The following is an 18,654-nucleotide window of genomic DNA, read 5'->3' as shown; positions in this document are numbered from 1 at the left end:
AGAAACTGTCACGTGATGCTATTTAACATCTGGAAATGTGGAAGCGATTTTACAGAGCACACAAGGACCACACGCTTGTGGCAGCGGCTGAGGTCACCCGGGGAGTGGAAGGAGAGAACTCACTTACAATGAAGCCAAGTTTCTTGTAATCCCGGGTGTACATGGACTTGTGTTTCTCCACGCTGCTGCTGCTATTATTAAGTTCAGTCTCCGCATCAAAAGCAATTCTTCGAAGTTCAAATATGATGTCTCTTTGAGCCTAGATTGAGGGAGGGAGAGGAATCTGCTGTCATTGTGCAAAGTGACATCAATTCTCTTTTTCTTCACCCCCAGAGTCCAAATGAATCATGCTTTAGAGTAAAAGAAAACCAGATAAAAGTCAAGCCATGTTCTAAATGAGAGCTGAGCACACTTTGCCCTTTGCCCCTCCCCCGGCTTCTCAAGCTTGGCATCTCTCCAGTGACCCCAGCTGCCATCTCATGTGGAATATTGGTAACCAGTTCCAGAGGCCTGGCCTAGATGAGGTCCTAATTGGGAAGGGAGGAAGTGAGGGGCGTAGGCTGAGGTAGAGTCTGGGAGGGCCCACTGCTACCTACAAAGCAAGAGGCTCACAAGGCCCGTGAGCAGTTCTGCAGTCGCAATGGATCTTTTACTCCACTAATCAAGGACACATCATCAAAACTAACAGGAAACCAAAATAAAAGGAAGATCCCAAAGAAGAACCAACCCCTGTGCCCTTCCTTGTCCATCCATAGTAAATGGATGAGCACATGACATTCACATACAGCAGGAACAGAATTCCATAGTGCCGGTGGCTCAGGTCTGTAATCTTAGCTACTCACGAGGCTGAGATCTGAGGATAGCAGTTCAAAGCCAGCTCAGGTAGGAAAGTCCATGAGACTCTTATCTCCAGCTGACCACCAAAAAAGCCAGAAGTGGAGCTGAGGCTCAAGTGATAGGGTGCTAGCCTTGAGCACAAAACGTCAGGGACAGCACACAAAAATTGTGACCACAAGGACAAACCTTAAAGGTACTAGGTGGAGTGAAATAAGGCAGATAATAGGTGACAAGTGTTGCCTAGAATACTTCTGTGTAGCCACACCACAGCAACAGGAAGCGAAATGGAGCAAGCTGGCCAGGGGTTGCAGGATAGCTCAAATGGAGTTATTGTTTAGGGGACCCAGAAATTCAGTTTTGCCTGATGATACCTGGTAATGTTTTCATAACAATGTGAATATACTCAGTGCCAGTGAGCTTCCACTTTAAAATTACTCCCTTATTCACCAAACAAAAAACCACATGCATGTTCAGGGCCTAATGGAAGCCTTTATTTATTGCTAGCACTGGGGCTCAAACTCAAATCCCCATGCTCTTACTTTGCTTTTTCACTCAAGGCTTCCATTCTATACTCGAGCTATTCCACTTCCAGGTTTTTGCTAGTTAATAGAAGGTATGAGTCTCACAGATTTTCCTGCCTGGCTAGCTTTGAACCAGGACCTTCAGATCTCAGCTTCCTATCTAGGATAGCAATTGTTAGCCATCAGCACCCAGCTATGATCAATTGGCTTTATTATCTATAGGTATTCACCTATATTGAGAAGCCATATCCCCAAGCCCTAAGAAAGTAATACAATACTTATAGGATCCTCACAAACTCCAGGATTCAGAGTAGCTAGCAGAAAGATGGCTGGTGGCATTGCACTTTCTGTTTGTCACATGTTACTGCTGTTACATGCACACCTACCTGATCCTGGGGGTCCATTTTGGTCATCATCCTGTCTTCCAGGAGGTTGAAGGTGAGCACTTGGGAGAACATATAATTGGTGGGCCATCTCGTTGTTGATGGCCCGCTGGGCACGGATGACATGCTGCAGGAATACTTTGTTAAAATACTTACCAAAAAAAGAAAGGGAAGACCACAAACTAAACATCATCAACAGGCCCAAGTGGAGGCTGGGCAGTCTGCATCTAGATGCAACCAGGAATGAAGCCTGGTGGCTTATCCTTCAGAAGGAAAGCCAACATACATGTGAGCTCAGAGCTCTCCCTGATGACTCAGAGGCAGGAAAAGACCTACTGTATGCAGAAGAGGAAACAGAGGATGGGGAGGCTCTTAAAGGAAAGGGTCGGGCCCTGGCTCCCCCAGGTCACAGAGGGGCAAATGGTGTCACCACCATCATAGTCCCCTACCCACGCATCCAACTTCCAAGAACTAAAGCAACCTTGTTCCCACCCTACAGAAGCAAACTCAGTGCAGGAACACTGCCAAGAAGCCAACACCATCATGGCACAGGGAGCTACCTCTGTCTCAGTGCTTGAATCTCCAGCTCACAACTCCGTGAAAAGTAAACTGCTTTCCCTCAGAAAAACTAGGGCAGCACCATGGTGCTAGGTATTAGAAGTTGTGGAGTTCTGATTCCTTTCCTTGCAAAGCTAAACCGTATGTGTAGAAAACCACCACGGGAAGGCGGGCTCCAGCCCAGAGGCCCAATCATGTCATTTTTACTCCTATTCTAGGTCCACTATGAAGGACGCTTCCTGTGGGACAGAAATGTTGATTCTAACTCTCAGAGCCCACCATCTTCCCTCCTTCCTAGCCCTACCCTTCACCAAACAGTGGAGAACAAAGTGCAGATCAGTCACAGAAGGGACACTAAAGTTGCACCAGGCCCTTCCTCCCCAGTTAGGTACTCACTGTTTGAATGATGGAACGCAGCTGCTTCTGAGCCAAAATATTTGCCATTTCCTGGGGAAGAAAAACACCCCACACAAAGGCTTTGGTTAGAAAGACAGGCATGCTTTTCCACACAACCAAGTGCCATTCTTCCCGTGTGCTTCAGGGCCTGGATATCAGCAGTATTTCTTAGAAAACTGTGGCCTTGGAAGGCACTAGTATTCCATGATAAGGCTGGATATTCCATTTGGATTATAAAAGCTAAGTACAAAGGCATATATATATATGAATACATATACATACATATATGTATGGAATTTTTTTCCTTCTAGAAAAATCACTCTCCAGAAACTAATGGTTTTCCACTCAAAAAGTGCATCAGAGGCTGGGCACCAGTGGCTCATACCTGTAATTCTGGCCAGCCAATCAGATGTCTTCGACCTGAGAATCTGGTTCAAAGCCAGCCCCAGGAGACTGGAATTATCTCCAATTAACCAGCAAAAAGAAGAAGTGGGGGTGTGGTTCAAGTGGTAAAGAGCGAGCTTTGAGCTGTTGAGTGGGTAGAGGAAGGACCCTGTACCCGCTTTTCTTAGATTGTATGAAGATGACCAGACAACACACACCCACAGCAAGGACATCCTGATGTTGGAGAACCATCACCCTAAAATCCCTAACTCACCTAAAAGCAAGTTCATCTACCTGCGTGCAGAACCAAGGGCAAATGGAATACACCCCAGAGCTGGATCACCAAGCTATGCAAATGAACCACATGGGGTTTCAGATGGACAAATATCTGGCCAGATGTGATGCTGTGGAATTCTCCCTTGGCTTCTGCATGATATAAGTTGTGCTCCAGCCTCTCCTGTCCTCAGCAGAGTACTTGAGGATGGTTTTATGAAATGAAATGATTCACAGGCCCTCTTTGGAAGGAATAAGGGAGAAATTTCATAGTCAAGCCACATCCTTGGGACACACTAAGAAAAAGTCAAAATACTGCTCATATGCAGGAAGACACTAGAATGCCAATCTGTGCTGGGGATTTTTTTTTTTCGGTGCTACTAGTTGTATTGAATAGAGAAGAAACTAAGCTACAATGAAAAACAACAACAGAACCATGATATCTACTAAGGTGCAAATAAATGTACAGAAAGCCAGGGGAGCGAAGAACATGAGGAAAGGAACTTGAGGGGATGCAGGGGGTACAGGCAGGATGGATGAGGGCAGACTGAGACAGCAGGGTCCACAGAGGGAACATGGGTGACTTACAGTCAGAGGACACTCAAGGATGTCAACATTGTTGTCCACATCAACCTAACGGCGCCAATGCCACCACAGAAAGGAGAGCAAGCAAGAGAGAAGAAGGGATGGAAATTCAGAGCTCTTGGCAACTTTGATGCAATGCCCTGCCAACCCACTGCCTAGGGAGGCCTGTGAACACCTTTTACAGTTATATGGGAACAGAAGACATAGAAATGGAAATCCATGATCAGGTCATCTTCCTGCCCTCAAAAGCAAGAAAGCAAAGGCAACCACATCTTGAGACACAAGCTGAAGGCAAGCCCAGAAAACACCATCGGCCATCTCTACTACATGATTCTTCCCCAGCTAAATACAGTAGCTCTTGGGTGAGGAATTATCTGGCTTGGTTAGGTTTGATTTTTTTTTGGAGCAGGTAACACACAAAAGACCGAAAGGACCTCTATACATACATCTCCAATACTGCTTTTTATAAACATTGTATTCCTTTTGCAAATGAAAAGTGCAGCCCAATAGTCACCAAAAAAAGAAAATTAAAAATATGCTTTGTGCTCCTATTTCAGCTATAGGTTAATATGATTTTATAACATTGAAATGATAGAAATGTAGATATAATTACAGATAGACATAGACAGCCACAAGATAGTCGCCAATAGTTAGAAGGCTATTTCCTGTCCAACAGCTACTAGTCATTGACTATCTACTTACAAAAAAAATATATACATATACATATACATGCATAAGACTGTGTGTTCTTGGGGGCACAGTGGACTCCATGTGCTTCTTTGTATCCCAAGTTCCAGGCATGATATTCAGCAAACAGAAGATGACAATAAATATTTCATTAAGGAACAACTGAATATTTGATAGTACTCTCCTAAGTAACAGAAGCTAGAACAGAGAGAAAACAGAAGTATCTTTGTGAACATGAGAGATATCTGTCTTAGGGAATAGTTTGAGTAAACATGAGAGTCCATGGGGAGATTTTCATAGCACTGAAATGACAGAAACATATAAATATATAGATAGATACACCAATACGGAATGATGTCTACAACATAGTTTTAATCTTAACAGCAGTTTTCTATAAAGACAGTACATGTAGTATGCCGAGTGTTGGTTAAAAATACAAACAAAGCTCTGGGCTGGGGGAGTGGCTCCATTGGTAGAAAGTGAACATCATTGAACAAAAGCATTAGATATCAAGTTCGAGTCCTGGTCTCGGACCAAAAACAAAACAAAAGACACAACTAGGCAAATATTTGCATAGAACAAAGCAGGATGACCCATAGCCATGGAAAGTACATGGGTACTATGAAATTGTAGCAAGTCTCTCTTTGGGAAGGTAATGAAAGAAGCTTTCACACTTCTTTCCTTTTGGTCTTTCTTTTTTTAACTTTTTTTTAAACTAACTCTTTTAAGTAAAAATATAATTAAATTTTAGGAACTACAAATACAGCCCAATGCCTGTGCTCACGGCTATAACCCAAGCTATTTAGAAGTCTGAAATATGAGAATCATAATATAAAATCAGCCTGAGTAGAAAAATCCCACTGACTTTTTTTTTTTGGGGGGGGGGGGTCCGGTCATGGGGCCTGAACTCTGAGCCTGGGCGCTATCCCTCAGCTCTTCAGCTCAAGGCTAGCGCTCTACCACTTGAGCCACAGCACCACTTCCGGTTTTTTTCTTTTTGCTTATGTGGTGCTGAGGAATCGAACCCAGGGCCTCAGGCATGCAAGGCAAGCGCTCTACCACTGAGCCACCTTCCCAGCCCCTCCCATTGACTTTTATCTTTACATAATTGGCAAAATGCTAGAAGTGGAGGTATGGCTCAAGTGGCAGAGCTTGGAAAGGCCCAGCAGGGAAACAAAAACAAAACAATGATGAAACCATGGAAATGTAACTCCTAGAAATGAACCAACAATCCTAAATGGAAAACAAATCAGAATCCCTCACAGTTAATAACTGATATTAAAATCCTTGGAAACATGAAGATAAGATAAATAGGATAAATAAAGTCTGATTCTATGCACAGCGTTGAGTAGCAGGTTAGCTTTCGACACTCTTGTGAAAAATTTCCTGGCAGATGCCATGATCTTCCTAGTGAACTCTCCTATGGCAGTGAACTGTGGTCAGGGTAACACATTCTATGTTATACAGGTAGAATTTTTAAAAAAAATTAATGGCCTTTGAGGACTAAGCTAAATTCCAAAACATACCAAAACTCTTTATTCTGTTCCTTCCCCCTACTTGAGAAAGAATCAAAGAATTTATAGTCCAAAGAACCCCAAAAGTTAGGTTTTTTCTGTGTACCTTTAAGGGATTCTCCCTCCCCTCTATACACAAAGATACAAATGAACGGCTCAGTTCCCCCACCCATGACCCTAAGGGTCAGAAGATCTAGGACCAAGCAAAGAGCACCTCTCATACATGAGCATGGTGATCTCCACCGCAAGCATCATCTTCAGCTGCCCCCTCTCGTTCTCTCGCTTTCCCATCTACTGTTCTCCTGAGCAGGCAGGACACCTCTGAAGAATGGGGACGACACCTCCCTGGCCTTGGTGAATGACTAGATGACAGAAGACCCTGGGGGCTTCCACCTCAGAGGCCATCACATCAGCCAGGCTCCTATCTTTGTGTGCTCTGAGATTTTAGGGAAGGGTTCTTAGGGCCAAACACTCGTTTCAGTCAATGGCTTACCCAAGTCTCCACCTCCTCCCTCCCCTACACCCTGCTTGGTGACATGGCAGGAGCCAGAGCCACAAAGCAGCCCTCCAAGACCCCCAGAGAGGAAGGAGAAGGCATCCTCTGCACAAACACTTCCCAACTCTGGACACAAAAACGGAAGCAACGCAGCGCACCTGCCTGCGCTCGTCAGCAGCTTTCAGGAAGAGTGCATTGATGACAGTGATGGTATAGGTTTGAATTTCCTGATCGGTTCTGCAAAATTAAAACGGCAAAAGAACTCAGATGAGGTGAGCCAGCCCAGAGGGAGGCCATAATAAACCTCATCATTACACAGAAACATGCTCCTCCCACAGGGAGAAGAAAAGGGAGGATCCTCTGTAGACCTGTAGTGAGCACTGAGAGCAGACTTCCAGCACCCCTAAGTTGGAAACAACAGATGCACAACTGCTATGAGTGACCACTCAGTGCTGAGAGCAGTATATGTACAGGGGTGAAACTCCTCTGAACAATTAACCGACAGTTTAATATCAGGAATACAAGGAAGCTAAGTAGAGAGAGGAAGGGTAGGTAAATACAGTCACAATTTTCAATGTACACTTATGAAGATGGACCCAGAAAACTTAAGGGGATGAGTGGGGCTGGGAGAGATGGAAGAGGTGACACAAACCAAGATGTTGCACACTCATAAATGGCCGGTTGAGGGCTGGGAAGGTGGCTCAGTGGTAGAGCACTTGCCTTGCATGCGAGAGGCCCTGGGTTCGATTCCTCAGCACCACATAAGCAAAAAGAAAAAAGCCGGAAGTGGCACTGTGGCTCAAGTGGTAGAGTGCTAGCCTTGAGCTGAAGAGCTGAGGGACAGCGCCCAGGCCCAGAGTTCAGGCCCCACGACCGGACCCAAAAAAATAAAAATAAAAAAAATAAATTGGCAGGTTGAAATGAAACTCCTTCAAATAACTACAATAAAAGATTCCTAGTGAAGAGTTACAGTGTGGCTCAGTGGTAGACTGTTTAGAAGCCTAAAGCCTTAGTTCAGTTCTATCAAAAGACGGGGCGGGGGGAAGACTGCTTGAAAATGTCTAGCATAAAATTTCTAATGAATTCTGAAGGTGTTCATGATATTACAGAAAACATTATACAGTTAGGTCACCCTCGGTTAAGAACTTAGGAAAACAAATTGCTTTATGTCTTAAAAAGAAAAACTCTACTGATAGCCACAAAGACAGGTTAAAAGCCGAAGGTTTTCCCAGGGCAAGGGGCCATGGACAGAGCAATGCCAAGGACAGACAAAGCAGTCCTCAAGGATAAGAAGCCACCTTGCCATGTCAGTGTAAGGGGAGAGAGAGGTGCATGACTCACCATAAACCAAGGCTGCCAGGTGTGGTGACATACTATAATCCTGGCTACTCAGGAGGTAGAGATCAAGAGGACCAAGGTTTGTGGCCAACACAGACAAAAAGTCATCAACTCCTACATCTTAACAAATAAGCTGGGCTTGGTGGGTCATACCTATAACCCCGGCTAGGTAAGAAGAGGCCATAGGAAAGAAGATCACTGTCCAAGATCAGCCTGAGCAAAAATGCAAGACTTTATTGAAAACAAAAACAGATAAAGGAAAAATGGGCTGGGTATGGCTCAAGTGGTACAGTAAATACAACCGAAAAAAAAAAAGGAAAGGGATATTTGTTTGTATATTTAGTAGAATAGTACAAAATAATTTGCAGACATCTCTGTGGCTGTCTGTGGGAAGCCCCTCTCCAAAGAGAACAGCTCCCTCCCCAGAGATAACAACCTCTCCCCAGGAGAGCAGCATGCTTACCCTTGAAGATGAGGAATGAGTTGGCCAATGGTGATCTCTTGTGCCACCTTCTGGTAGAGGTCATGGCTATTGAGCACCATGGACTCCAAAATGGCCAAGGACCACTGCAGGATTGAGATGTCCATGGCCGACTTGTTCACAAAACTTGCTATCTGAAAACCCAAGAAGTACATCATTGATGGCTCATAGAGTCAACAGGGAAAGGAGGAAGAAAATTAAGCACATCAGGAACTCAGCGAGGATATCTGATTCTAAGGATGGAGCATAATTCAAAGTAGCAAGAAATACACCCAGTCACCACTGAGATTGGTGACATCCTACCAAACACAAAGAAACCTCTCTTACAATCACTGATACCCAGACATTTCTTTACTGGGTATCTTCAAAGAATTATTCTGCCTGGTTTCCCCCAGACTATTGTGTTCTGAGTTTCAGCTTTCCAAGGCAGACAATTTTATCATGTACATTACATGGACTGGCGCATTTCTCTGAGGGGATAAATTCAGTGTAAAGCACGGCCATTCCTCTCCCCTCCCCAGGCTGCTCCTTCCTTCCTTCATTCATTCCATCCACAACTCGTTATGTTCTGATACACATACAAATCACACCCATCAATGCAATTCAAATGGCAAGTTTTCAGCAGCTGGCTATTCCAAATTATAAAGATGAGAAAGTAGAGGAGGGGGAGGAAGTGGAGGAAGAGGGGGAAGAAGAGGAGGAGGAGGAGGAGGAGGAGGAGGAGGAGGAAGAGGAGGAGGAGGAGGAGGAGGAGGAGGAAGAAAAGAGGGAAGAAAACCTCTCCTTCTAGGGTTAAAAAAATTATCATCTCCCCGACAGGTAGCAAAAAGAAAACTCTTTAAATTAGCAGTGCTAAAAAAATGTAATAGTTTCAAGTTCTCAAATGCATTCCCTAAGGGGAAATCAATCCTTGAATCCCTAACTACAACCAACCACAATATAATAGGAAAGGAAAATAAGAGAAGGGTTACAATAATGGAGCAAGGCAGCCCAGACACATGGTTACCATAAAGGTTTTATTTTAAACATCTCATTAAGATTTACTACAATCTGTTAACAACCCACACTAAAAAGGCCATTATTGTATCAACATGATGGCTTTCTTAAAAGCTAAAATAATGATTTTGTGACAAGTAACCACTCCCTGAGTCCCACTTAAACACAAATTTATCCCCTTCTGTGGTCGGGTCAGGCCCTCCCCTCAGACTCCCTCCTTCCCTAAAGGGGTGAAATGCCAGTGTACACACACCATTCTAGCTACCATCCCATGTCTGCAGTCCACACCCTCCATATGGGAGCCAGAATGGGGGAACAGATCCAAACAGGAGCCTACCTCAGATCTCCACACCCCACCTGCCTCACTTCATTTATACCTCAGTAGGTAAGAAAGAATGAGGTGAAGAAAAACAGGAGTGTGCCTGGTTTCATGTTCCAAAAGGCAATCATTTTACTATAGGAACTGCAGGAAAGGCATGAGGATGTTAACAATCCTTAAACCACTGCTTTGGCTCTTCTCCTGCGAATGTGTTTATTGTTCCAGGCAGGTGTCAGCTCTGCTCCTCACATCTGCTGCAATTTAACAAGCTCTCTACAGGGCCTACCAAGGGAAGCCTACTGACAAAAATCCAATGGCCATCATGCTCTGCCCTGGGTTTTAATGTAAATTACATCTTTTCTAAGAAGAGTGTAAATGCCTGAATCCGCCCCCCCCCCCCCCGCCGCCTCCATTCATTTTCATTGTTCCAATGTAATTCTTTTTTAAAAAATAAATTTTTATGCCTCTACTGGAGCTTGAACTCAAGGTCTGGATGTTATCCTTCACTTTTTACTCAAGGCTGGTGCTCTATCATTTGAGGTACAGCTCCACTTCAGCTTTTTATTGGTTAATTGGAGAGAAGAGTCTCTTCTAACTGTGATCCTCAGATCTCAATCTCCTGAGTAGCTAACATTACAAGTGTGAGCGGCCAGGGCCCAACTTGTTCCAGTATAATTCCTGACTCTGGCATAAGGAAAGTGAAAAACCCACAAGAAAGTTCATTGATCGGAACTTCTTAACTTTCTCTCTACCAAGGGCTCTTCCTCATTGCTCGCTCCCTTCCTGCCTCTGTTTATAGAATCTGGATGTGACAAAAGTCCAGGGGTCTCACACGTGAGCACCTCTTGCTAATTTTATCAAGCCCCCACTACCAACTCCCAGCCCTCAGTGATAAGCATTCCTGGTTCCACACAGCAAGTCCTCCAGAGACACCAAGATGAGCAAGACCCACAGGTATTTCATTTAAAGCAGGGACAGATTAAAAAGCACTGACTATGAATTACTCGAAGTAAGCATTCTCAGTATCTAAATGGCTCCATTTGGTTATTCCAACAAGGCCAAAAATTAAATGGCATGAAAAAGTATCATTGTAGTCTTACTCTTCCCTTCCTAACTGCCACACTTTTTCAAGTATCCATACTCATTAAGTGCTTAATATCCTCAGTAACATGAGAATGCATTTGAGATATTTTTCTTTGGGGCACAAATTCAGTGGATGTAGTCGTTGGAATCTTTTCTGTAGAGTGATTGCTGGACACAAGCACCACCATGTTAAGAATAGCTGCTACCAACTCACAAGAAGCTATTTTAACTATGCCACTTCCCTTGTTTTCCTCACAACTTCTGGCTTCAGTCAGGAGTCCTGGTCTCAGTTGATGGCTCAGATAAACTTTTAACCCTTTGCAAACTAATCATTCATTCAAGATTGTGACACTAAGTTCTGACCAAATGAACAAGGATTGTCATACAGTAGAGATAAGACAGCTGCGCAGATATCCCGCCACTTGCTTACTTGGCATCCTGTCAGCATCATGACCTTCTGTGGAAGAAAAACCTCGCTGAATTCCTTTTGAGCAGGTGTCCTGATTCCTGTGTGGTACTCTAATATCCTGAGATATTTCCAACGGTACATACACACAACATGGGCCCTCCAGTCCATTGCATCCTTGGGTTCCTAAAACACCATCTTTTCAGTTTCCTCTCTGCTCAACTGTTCACCTCACCAAAAAGAGCTGTGTATGGTGATGTACCCATATGATCCCAGCTACAATGGCTGCATAGGTAGCAGGATCTCACCTTGTGAGCCAAGGTAAGCCCTGGGCAAAAATGGAAGACCTTAGCTGGTTGAGTAGCTAAGTGGTAGAGCGACCTGCCTGGAAAATAGGAGGTCCTGAGTTGAAACCCTAGCACTGCCAAGACAAAGAAAGAACAAAAAAGTGCTAGGCCCTGTCTAAAACACAATGAACAGGGAAAAGGGGACTGGGGACATGGTTCCAGTAGTAATGCACCTGCCTAGCAAATGTGAGACCCTGAGTTCAAAACCAGTACCACCAACCACAAGCAAAACAAAGTAATCCCGAAATCAGAGAATTACTTAGGCAAGTTTTCAGAAGCTGAGGAAGTAGATCTCAAAATTCTCATACATTATCAAGGCAGAAGAGAACCATGGGGCTGCATGGTTGATTTTAAATCATCTGGCTGAGGTTCATAAATCTCTCCACGTTTTAGAAGACAAAATACTGAAGCCCAAAGGCTAAATGTTGTCTAGGCAGTGAAATCATCTGATCTTCCCAGCAAGCCAGAGCCTCCTCAAAACAAAGGCCTCAGGGGAATACGTAGGAAACTTCCCTTCCAAGAGAAGGTACTAGGGCCATGCTTGGCTAGAGGAAAATCAACTCAGAACACAGGAAGTCTTCTTTCTTTTCTCTTCAGGCCTTCCTTCTTCTAAGTAGCCAAGTCATTAAAAAGCAACTCCATAGCAGGGTGCCAGTTGCTCACTCTTACAATCCTAACTATTCAGGAGGCTGAGATTTGAGGATCATAGTTTAGAGCTAGCCCTAGCAGGAAAGTCTGTGAGACTCTTATCTCTACTAAACTACCAGAGAAAGAAAAAGAAAAAGAAAAGAAGGAAGGAAGGAAGGAAGAAGAAGGAAGAAGGAAGGAAGGAAGGAAAAGAAAGAAAGAGAGAAAGAAAGAAAGAGAGAAAGAAAGAAAGAAAGAAAGAAAGAAAGAAAGAAAGAAAGAAAGAAAGAAAGAAAGAAAGAAAGAAAGATGAGGAAGGAAGGAAAGAAGGAAGGAGGGAGGGAGGACAGAAAGACAGAGAAAGAAAGAAAGAAAGAAAGGATTGAAGGAAGGAAGGAAGGAAGGAAGGAAGGAAGGAAGGAAGGAAGGAAGGAAGGAAGGAAGGAAGGAAGGAAGAAAGAAAGTAAATAGGGAGGGAAGGAGGGAGGGAGGGAGGGAGGGAGGGAGGGAGGGAGGGAGGGAGGGAGGCAGGCAGGCAGGCAGGCAGGCAGGCAGGCTGGCTGGCTGGAAGTGGAGCTGTGGCTCAAGTGGTAGAATGCTAGCCTTGAGGGAAAAAACCTTAGGGACAGAGCCCAGGCTCTGAATTTAGGCCCCAGGACTGGCACAGAAAACAACAACAACAAAAGAAAACAAAAGAAAGCTACAATATAGTAGCATCAAGGGCTTCCATGTTCCATGGCATTTAGGAAATAGTGTTAGTTCTTGCAGCTACAATTTGTAAACTCAAATCTAAATGCACACATAACAAAGAGAACAGACATGGAGAGAGGGCTGGCAAGGAGAACAATATTTCTCCAAAGTACTCTGAACTTGGCATTGATCAGAAGCCAACTCAAGATCACAGAGAGAAGCACCTTTTGTCAGTGCTTTTCCTAATTATTTTTGTCAAGATAAAGCTCCATTTAAAACATAGAGGCCAGCACAAATCTGGGGCTGTCAGGATGCTGAATACGGTCCAGCTAATGAATAAAAAGTGAACCTTACCCAAAAACTGTAAGTAATTTTCTAGTGACTAATTTTCAAAGTCATATAAGAGACTTTTTTGGAAGTGGCAAGGCAAAGGAAATGAGGAAACAGGAACAAGTTGCTTTTAAAAAAATATCCAATTTTTAAATTTAGTTTGCTTCCTGAGAATTAAAGTGGGTTTCTGAAAATTTCACTTCAGTAAAGGCAAACCATTTTCATTAGAAAATGGAACAGCTGCCATGCTCTCCCATCATTTGAAGAAACCCAGCTCTCAAGTGAAGTTTTTGACTTGACACATTCCCATCTCTGCCCATTCTTCTACCTGATTCCTTTGGAAAGAAGAGCCAGTCAAAAACGCCCCTCAGTAGTTGAATGGATCAAGAAAATGTGGTATATATACACAATGGAATTCTATCCCTCCATCAGAAAGAATGACATCGCCCCATTTGTTAGGGAAAGACTTGGAAAAAATTATATTAAGAAGTAAGCCAGCCCCAAAGAAACATAGGTCCCAAGGTTTCCCTTATTTGCAATAACTAGTATATGTCTGGGACAAGCAGAAAAGGTCAGAAAAGATGATGTTAAGCAAAATGAACCCAAAGATAGGGACACAAGTGGTTTTTTTCTTCCTTGCTAGTGTTTCTAACGTATTTATAAGGTACCATATGATTTTTTTTTGTTGCTTTGTATGTCCCTCCCCCACGGTCTAACTTCTGTTTTCACTGTATTTGGTGTTGGTATAATTTGGGGAGGGAAGGGGAAAAAACAAATTGTTTAAATAGGGATACAGATTGACCCCTTGCAACAATGAGATGTACAAGACGCTATGTCGAAAAACAAACTACAATTTACGCTGAGGAGGTGGGAGGGAAGGGATGGTAGGGGAAAAACAAAGGAGGCGGCAACAATGCTGGATAAGAAATGTACTCATTACCTTGCTCATGTAACTATAACCCCTTTGTACAGTATTTTCACAATAAAAAAAACTGTAAAAAGAAAAAGAAAACTTGTCAGTCTGGCACAGACATGAAGTGCCTTACATTCTTTCTGAAGTCAATGTATACTCAAGAAAAATGCTAATTGTTATCATTAGGAATAAAGTTTATCTTAAATGAGGGGGGAAAAAAGTGGTTAATACCTGAAATCTTTCTTACACCAAGACCATGAGTCAGCAGGAAGGACCCTACCTAAGACACCTGAACCAGACCCTCAGCCTCCTCAGTTTCTCATTAAGCCCATGAGTGCTGGACATCAGCTTCCTTTGCCTCTTTCCCTGTTGCTGAGCATGGGGTTGGGGATGGATAGTGAAGATGGCAGCTCGGCCAAGGTCTTGAGTTCTGAAGCCATGCGTAGCGCATCCGAAGACACTGTGTCCTTAGCAACAACACAGTTTCCCTTAACTCTGGGTTCTCATCCACACAACATTTTATGTTCTCTGCAGGGACAAAAGGTCACTTTCACCCAGAATGTTCAGAGCCCCACATTTATAGGCCTAGTTAAAACACACCGATGCACACACTCACCCCTATCTTTTAACATAACCCAAGGAAACAATGATAAAATAATCCTCAAAGCAGAGAATGGTACCCGTGAAAGGAGGGAGTGATGGGAGCCTAGGAAAGCAGTTTGCATTTACCTTCTTAATGAACGCCACCGAAAACGTGTCCCAAGACACGATGCCATGATCCATGAGCTCTACAAAGGCCATCAACGTGAAGGACAGCATGTCCCCAAAGCTGTAAAACATAGGGGGGGGGGGAACACAGAGTCGATGCTGGGCAGTGGGGAAAGTGCACAAGTGAGCCAGCTTTAGGAAGCAGACCTAGACCGCTGGACAAGCAGCTGGGCAGTCAGACCCACTCCACTGGACAGCAGCTGGGCAGAGTCAACAGCTCAAGTGCCAGGCTGGCAACAAACAGGACAGGAAGGGACAGGTGCTTGCCGCCAGCCAGGGAGCTGAGAAACACGGAGCAATTCACTTGCCCTCTCTGAGCCTCTGTGCTCTCAGCTAGGAAGTAAATAATGGCAAGTCTTTAGGTAGCACACTCAATAAAGTTGGTAGCATATCAGTATTCAGTAAGGAGCATCTCAGTCAGTGAAAGTTCCTAAATGCTCCCTTTATAAGCCAGAAGAATCAAGAGGGATAATCCAAAATGACTCAATTAGCATAACAGCCCTTAGGTAAGGATTCAGAGCCTCTGTATTTAACTTTAACAAAAATGGCGTAAGCATGATAAATAAGCATATTCACCTTGATGTTACAATGGCCAGCATCCTGTCCTGAGTTAATGGGTTTCAGGGACTATCTATGATGATTGTATTATGATTCCATATACTGGGTTTGCTGATCCCTTCATTCATTAGGGGGGTCTGATATGTGGTTTATAGATTCAGAGCAATTAGGGGATGCTATGGTCTGTGTAAATCACAAAGTCCTGCGTGTTCAAGGTGCAGCTCTGGTGAGAGGCAATGGAAACTGTAGGAGGTGGGGCCTAGTAGGAAATCTTTAGGTCACTGGGGGTGCGTCCTTGCATAGGTCTTAGAATCACTCTTTTTATCTTTCTGGCCATGGAGTAAGGGCTTTCAGTCCATCATAATGAGCTGCCTCACACAAAGCAACAGGGCCAGCCCATCATAGGCTAACACCTCTAAAATGTGAGCCACAATAAATCACCTCTGGTTGTAAGTTAACCTAGTCATGTACTGACTATAGTGATGGAAAGTTGCCTATGACCAGAGGGTGGGGAGGCAGGGGAGGGGATGTTGAGGAGGAAGAAGAGCCATCTTTGTAAAATACTTTCCTCAGAGGTTCATCCTAGGTTCTTACAATTTCAAAAACATTCTTAGTCATTTATACATCTCAGAAATTTTCACTCTTATCATAAATTTTCATCATCATCATCATCATCATCTATAGTAACTCCAAACCATCAAGAAACTCTCTACCAGCAGATAGAATTATAGGATTTCTATACTACATTATACAATAATACAGATTCCTACACTCAGTTACTTTTTTTTGTTGTTGTTGTTGGTCATGGGGCTTGAACTCTGGGCTTGGGCGTTGTCCCTCAGCTCTTCAGCTCAAGGCGAGCGCTCTACCACTTGAGCTACAGCGCCACTTCTGATTTTCTAGTGGTTTATTGGAGATAGGAGTCTCATGGTCTTTCCTGCCCTGGCTGGCTTTGAACTGCAATCCTCAGATCTCAGCCTCCTGAGTAGCTAGAATTACAAGCATGAGCCACTGGTGCCCAGCAGTTACTTGTTTTTTAATGAAGCTGGACATTACAATATTTTTTTGGGGGGGAGGTCCGATCGTGGGGCCTGAATCCTGGGCCTGGGTGCTGTCCCTCAGCACTTCAGCTCAAGGCTAGCACTCTACCACTTGAGCCACAGTGCCACTTCCGGCTTTTTTCTTTTTGCTTATGTGGTGCTAAGAATCGAACCCAGGCCTCAGGCATGCAAGGCAAGTGCTCTACCACTGAGCCACCTTCCCAGCCTGGTCATTACAATTTTTAATCTAGAGGATCAGACATCCCATTATTGCTATATCACAAAGTCTGCTAACAGATTCAGATTTGGATTTAGGTTTATATTTCTTTTAAAAAATAGCTTCACAGTATTCCTTCCTGCTATTCTTCTACTCAGCCCAGTCTCAAAATAAAATGATTTTTGAAATTCTGTTCTATTTCAAAGGTCGTGATACTGGCAGAAGCCCATCCAAGGGGAGATGACTCTCAGAGGAGGACCGTGATTCAGAGACCAGAGGGGAGGATACACACTGGACAGACATGGCTATGTGGTGATCTCTGGAGCCACACATAGGGGCCCCCACATCAAGCTCTAAGTGAATTCTCCAACACTACAGTCTCCCCATTCATGAGGATGATGATCGTGGTGGTGAGGACAATAGTGATCTTCATTCAGAGAGAAGAAGACTGGAGAAAAAAATGAGCTAGCCTAGTCCTGGGATCAGGAACAGTATGTGGCAAGTGCTAAGTTAACAGCCATGTGCCTATTACCTGAGACAGCGGCATAATAGTAGCATTGTGGATGCAGGAAGCTCCTGGTTTTCAAACGTTTTGCCATCAATGTGGAAAAAGTCGAGAGGGAGAAAACATACAAGGGAGAAAAGTACATGGAAAAGCCAGATGGAAAAACCAGATGGAAAAGCAGCCTATGTCTCTGGCTTCCTGCACACAGGCAGTCCCAATCTCACAGGGGCCCTAGGTGGCACCAGAGGCCAGGCCTCAAAGACAAGCTCCCAACAGGAAACTAAAATGACGGAGAGAACAAATAACTAGACAGCAAGGTGGATGACGACTCAAAACAGTAGCAAGACAGGTTAAATAAAAGTTCCAGGATAATTCACTCTACAAAGGATGAGTTATAAGAGAACAAGTGTTAGAGTGCAAAAATAACAGAAACTGCCTTAGGAAAAATAAGATAAATGCAATTAGTAAGATGTATGAATAGAAACTGGGCAGGAGTCAGTATTACAGTACTGTGAAAACATTATGTAATAATTATTATGTAATAATGTATTAGTAGCAATAAATACTTTGTTAACTTACACACGAAGAGAAAAACAATCACATAATAATGAATAGTTGGCATTTGCTCAAATCTGACATAATAAGATTCGAAATGCTACAGGTTCTTCACATACCTGCCACAGACTCCACTCAGACCAAGATCTTTGCCTTGGTGTCAGCGGTTAAAGACAGCAGTTAGAGAACCAGGAGAGAACAGAAGAAAAGGAATGAGCCCACAACTGGGCTCAAGCTGGTCTTCTGTTTTGTTTCATTGACAGCACTGGGGTTTGAGCACAGGGCTTTGCACTCATTCAGCTGGCGCTCCACCATTTGAGCCACATACCTAGCCCTTTATGCTATAGTCATGTTTCAAACAGGGTCTCACATTTATGCCCAGGCTGGCTTGGATGACAAACTTTCTGTTCATGTTTCCCATTGTACCTTGGATGACATCACCATACCCAGGTTTTCATTGGCTAAAAAGGAGTACAGAGAACTTTTTGACCACAGGAGCTCCCAAAAATCACAATCCTCCCGATTTCATCCTCTTGAGTAGCTCCGATTACAGACATGAGCTACTGTGCCTGGCTCAAATGCTTCTTGACATTCCCAGTTAGCCACCTGGCCTGGGAATACAAATAAACTTGTGTCCAGATATTAGTCTTCCGTAGCTACTTTAAGAGCAAATGTCTTCCCTCTAATTATCTGAAAGCAAATGTCTCTACTTCTTACCTACCTGCTCAATGAAAGGCTAATCTAAATGGCCAGAAGGAGCCCATCTGAGGACAATCAATCTGCCCTAAAGAAATCCAGTTTGTCTATAGACTCTCCAGGCAGGCTTTAAGGACCTTTGGGGGTAGGA

At 43.8% G+C, this 18,654-nt stretch overlaps 1 protein-coding gene across 1 annotated transcript in view; it reads right to left on the bottom strand.

The window, feature by feature from the left end:
• LOC122120767 (engulfment and cell motility protein 1-like) overlaps nucleotides 1–18,654 on the bottom strand; it is a gene marked incomplete at its 5' end in the record, with an annotated part of 127,768 nt that overhangs the window by 37,757 nt on the left and 71,357 nt on the right. The window contains 7 exon segments of the mRNA XM_042695006.1: nucleotides 128–259; nucleotides 1,745–1,807; nucleotides 1,809–1,868; nucleotides 2,696–2,746; nucleotides 6,793–6,871; nucleotides 8,436–8,587; nucleotides 14,894–14,993. Of these exon segments, the coding sequence (XP_042550940.1) occupies nucleotides 128–259; nucleotides 1,745–1,807; nucleotides 1,809–1,868; nucleotides 2,696–2,746; nucleotides 6,793–6,871; nucleotides 8,436–8,587; nucleotides 14,894–14,993 (637 nt within the window).

The sequence above is a fragment of the Dipodomys spectabilis genome, unplaced genomic scaffold (genome assembly GCF_019054845.1).
Source record: "Dipodomys spectabilis isolate Male_0828 unplaced genomic scaffold, ASM1905484v1 ptg000178l, whole genome shotgun sequence".
NCBI lineage: Eukaryota > Metazoa > Chordata > Mammalia > Rodentia > Heteromyidae > Dipodomys > Dipodomys spectabilis.
The sequence above is the reverse complement of the archived record's forward strand: the minus strand, read 5'-3'. Positions and strand labels throughout refer to the sequence as shown.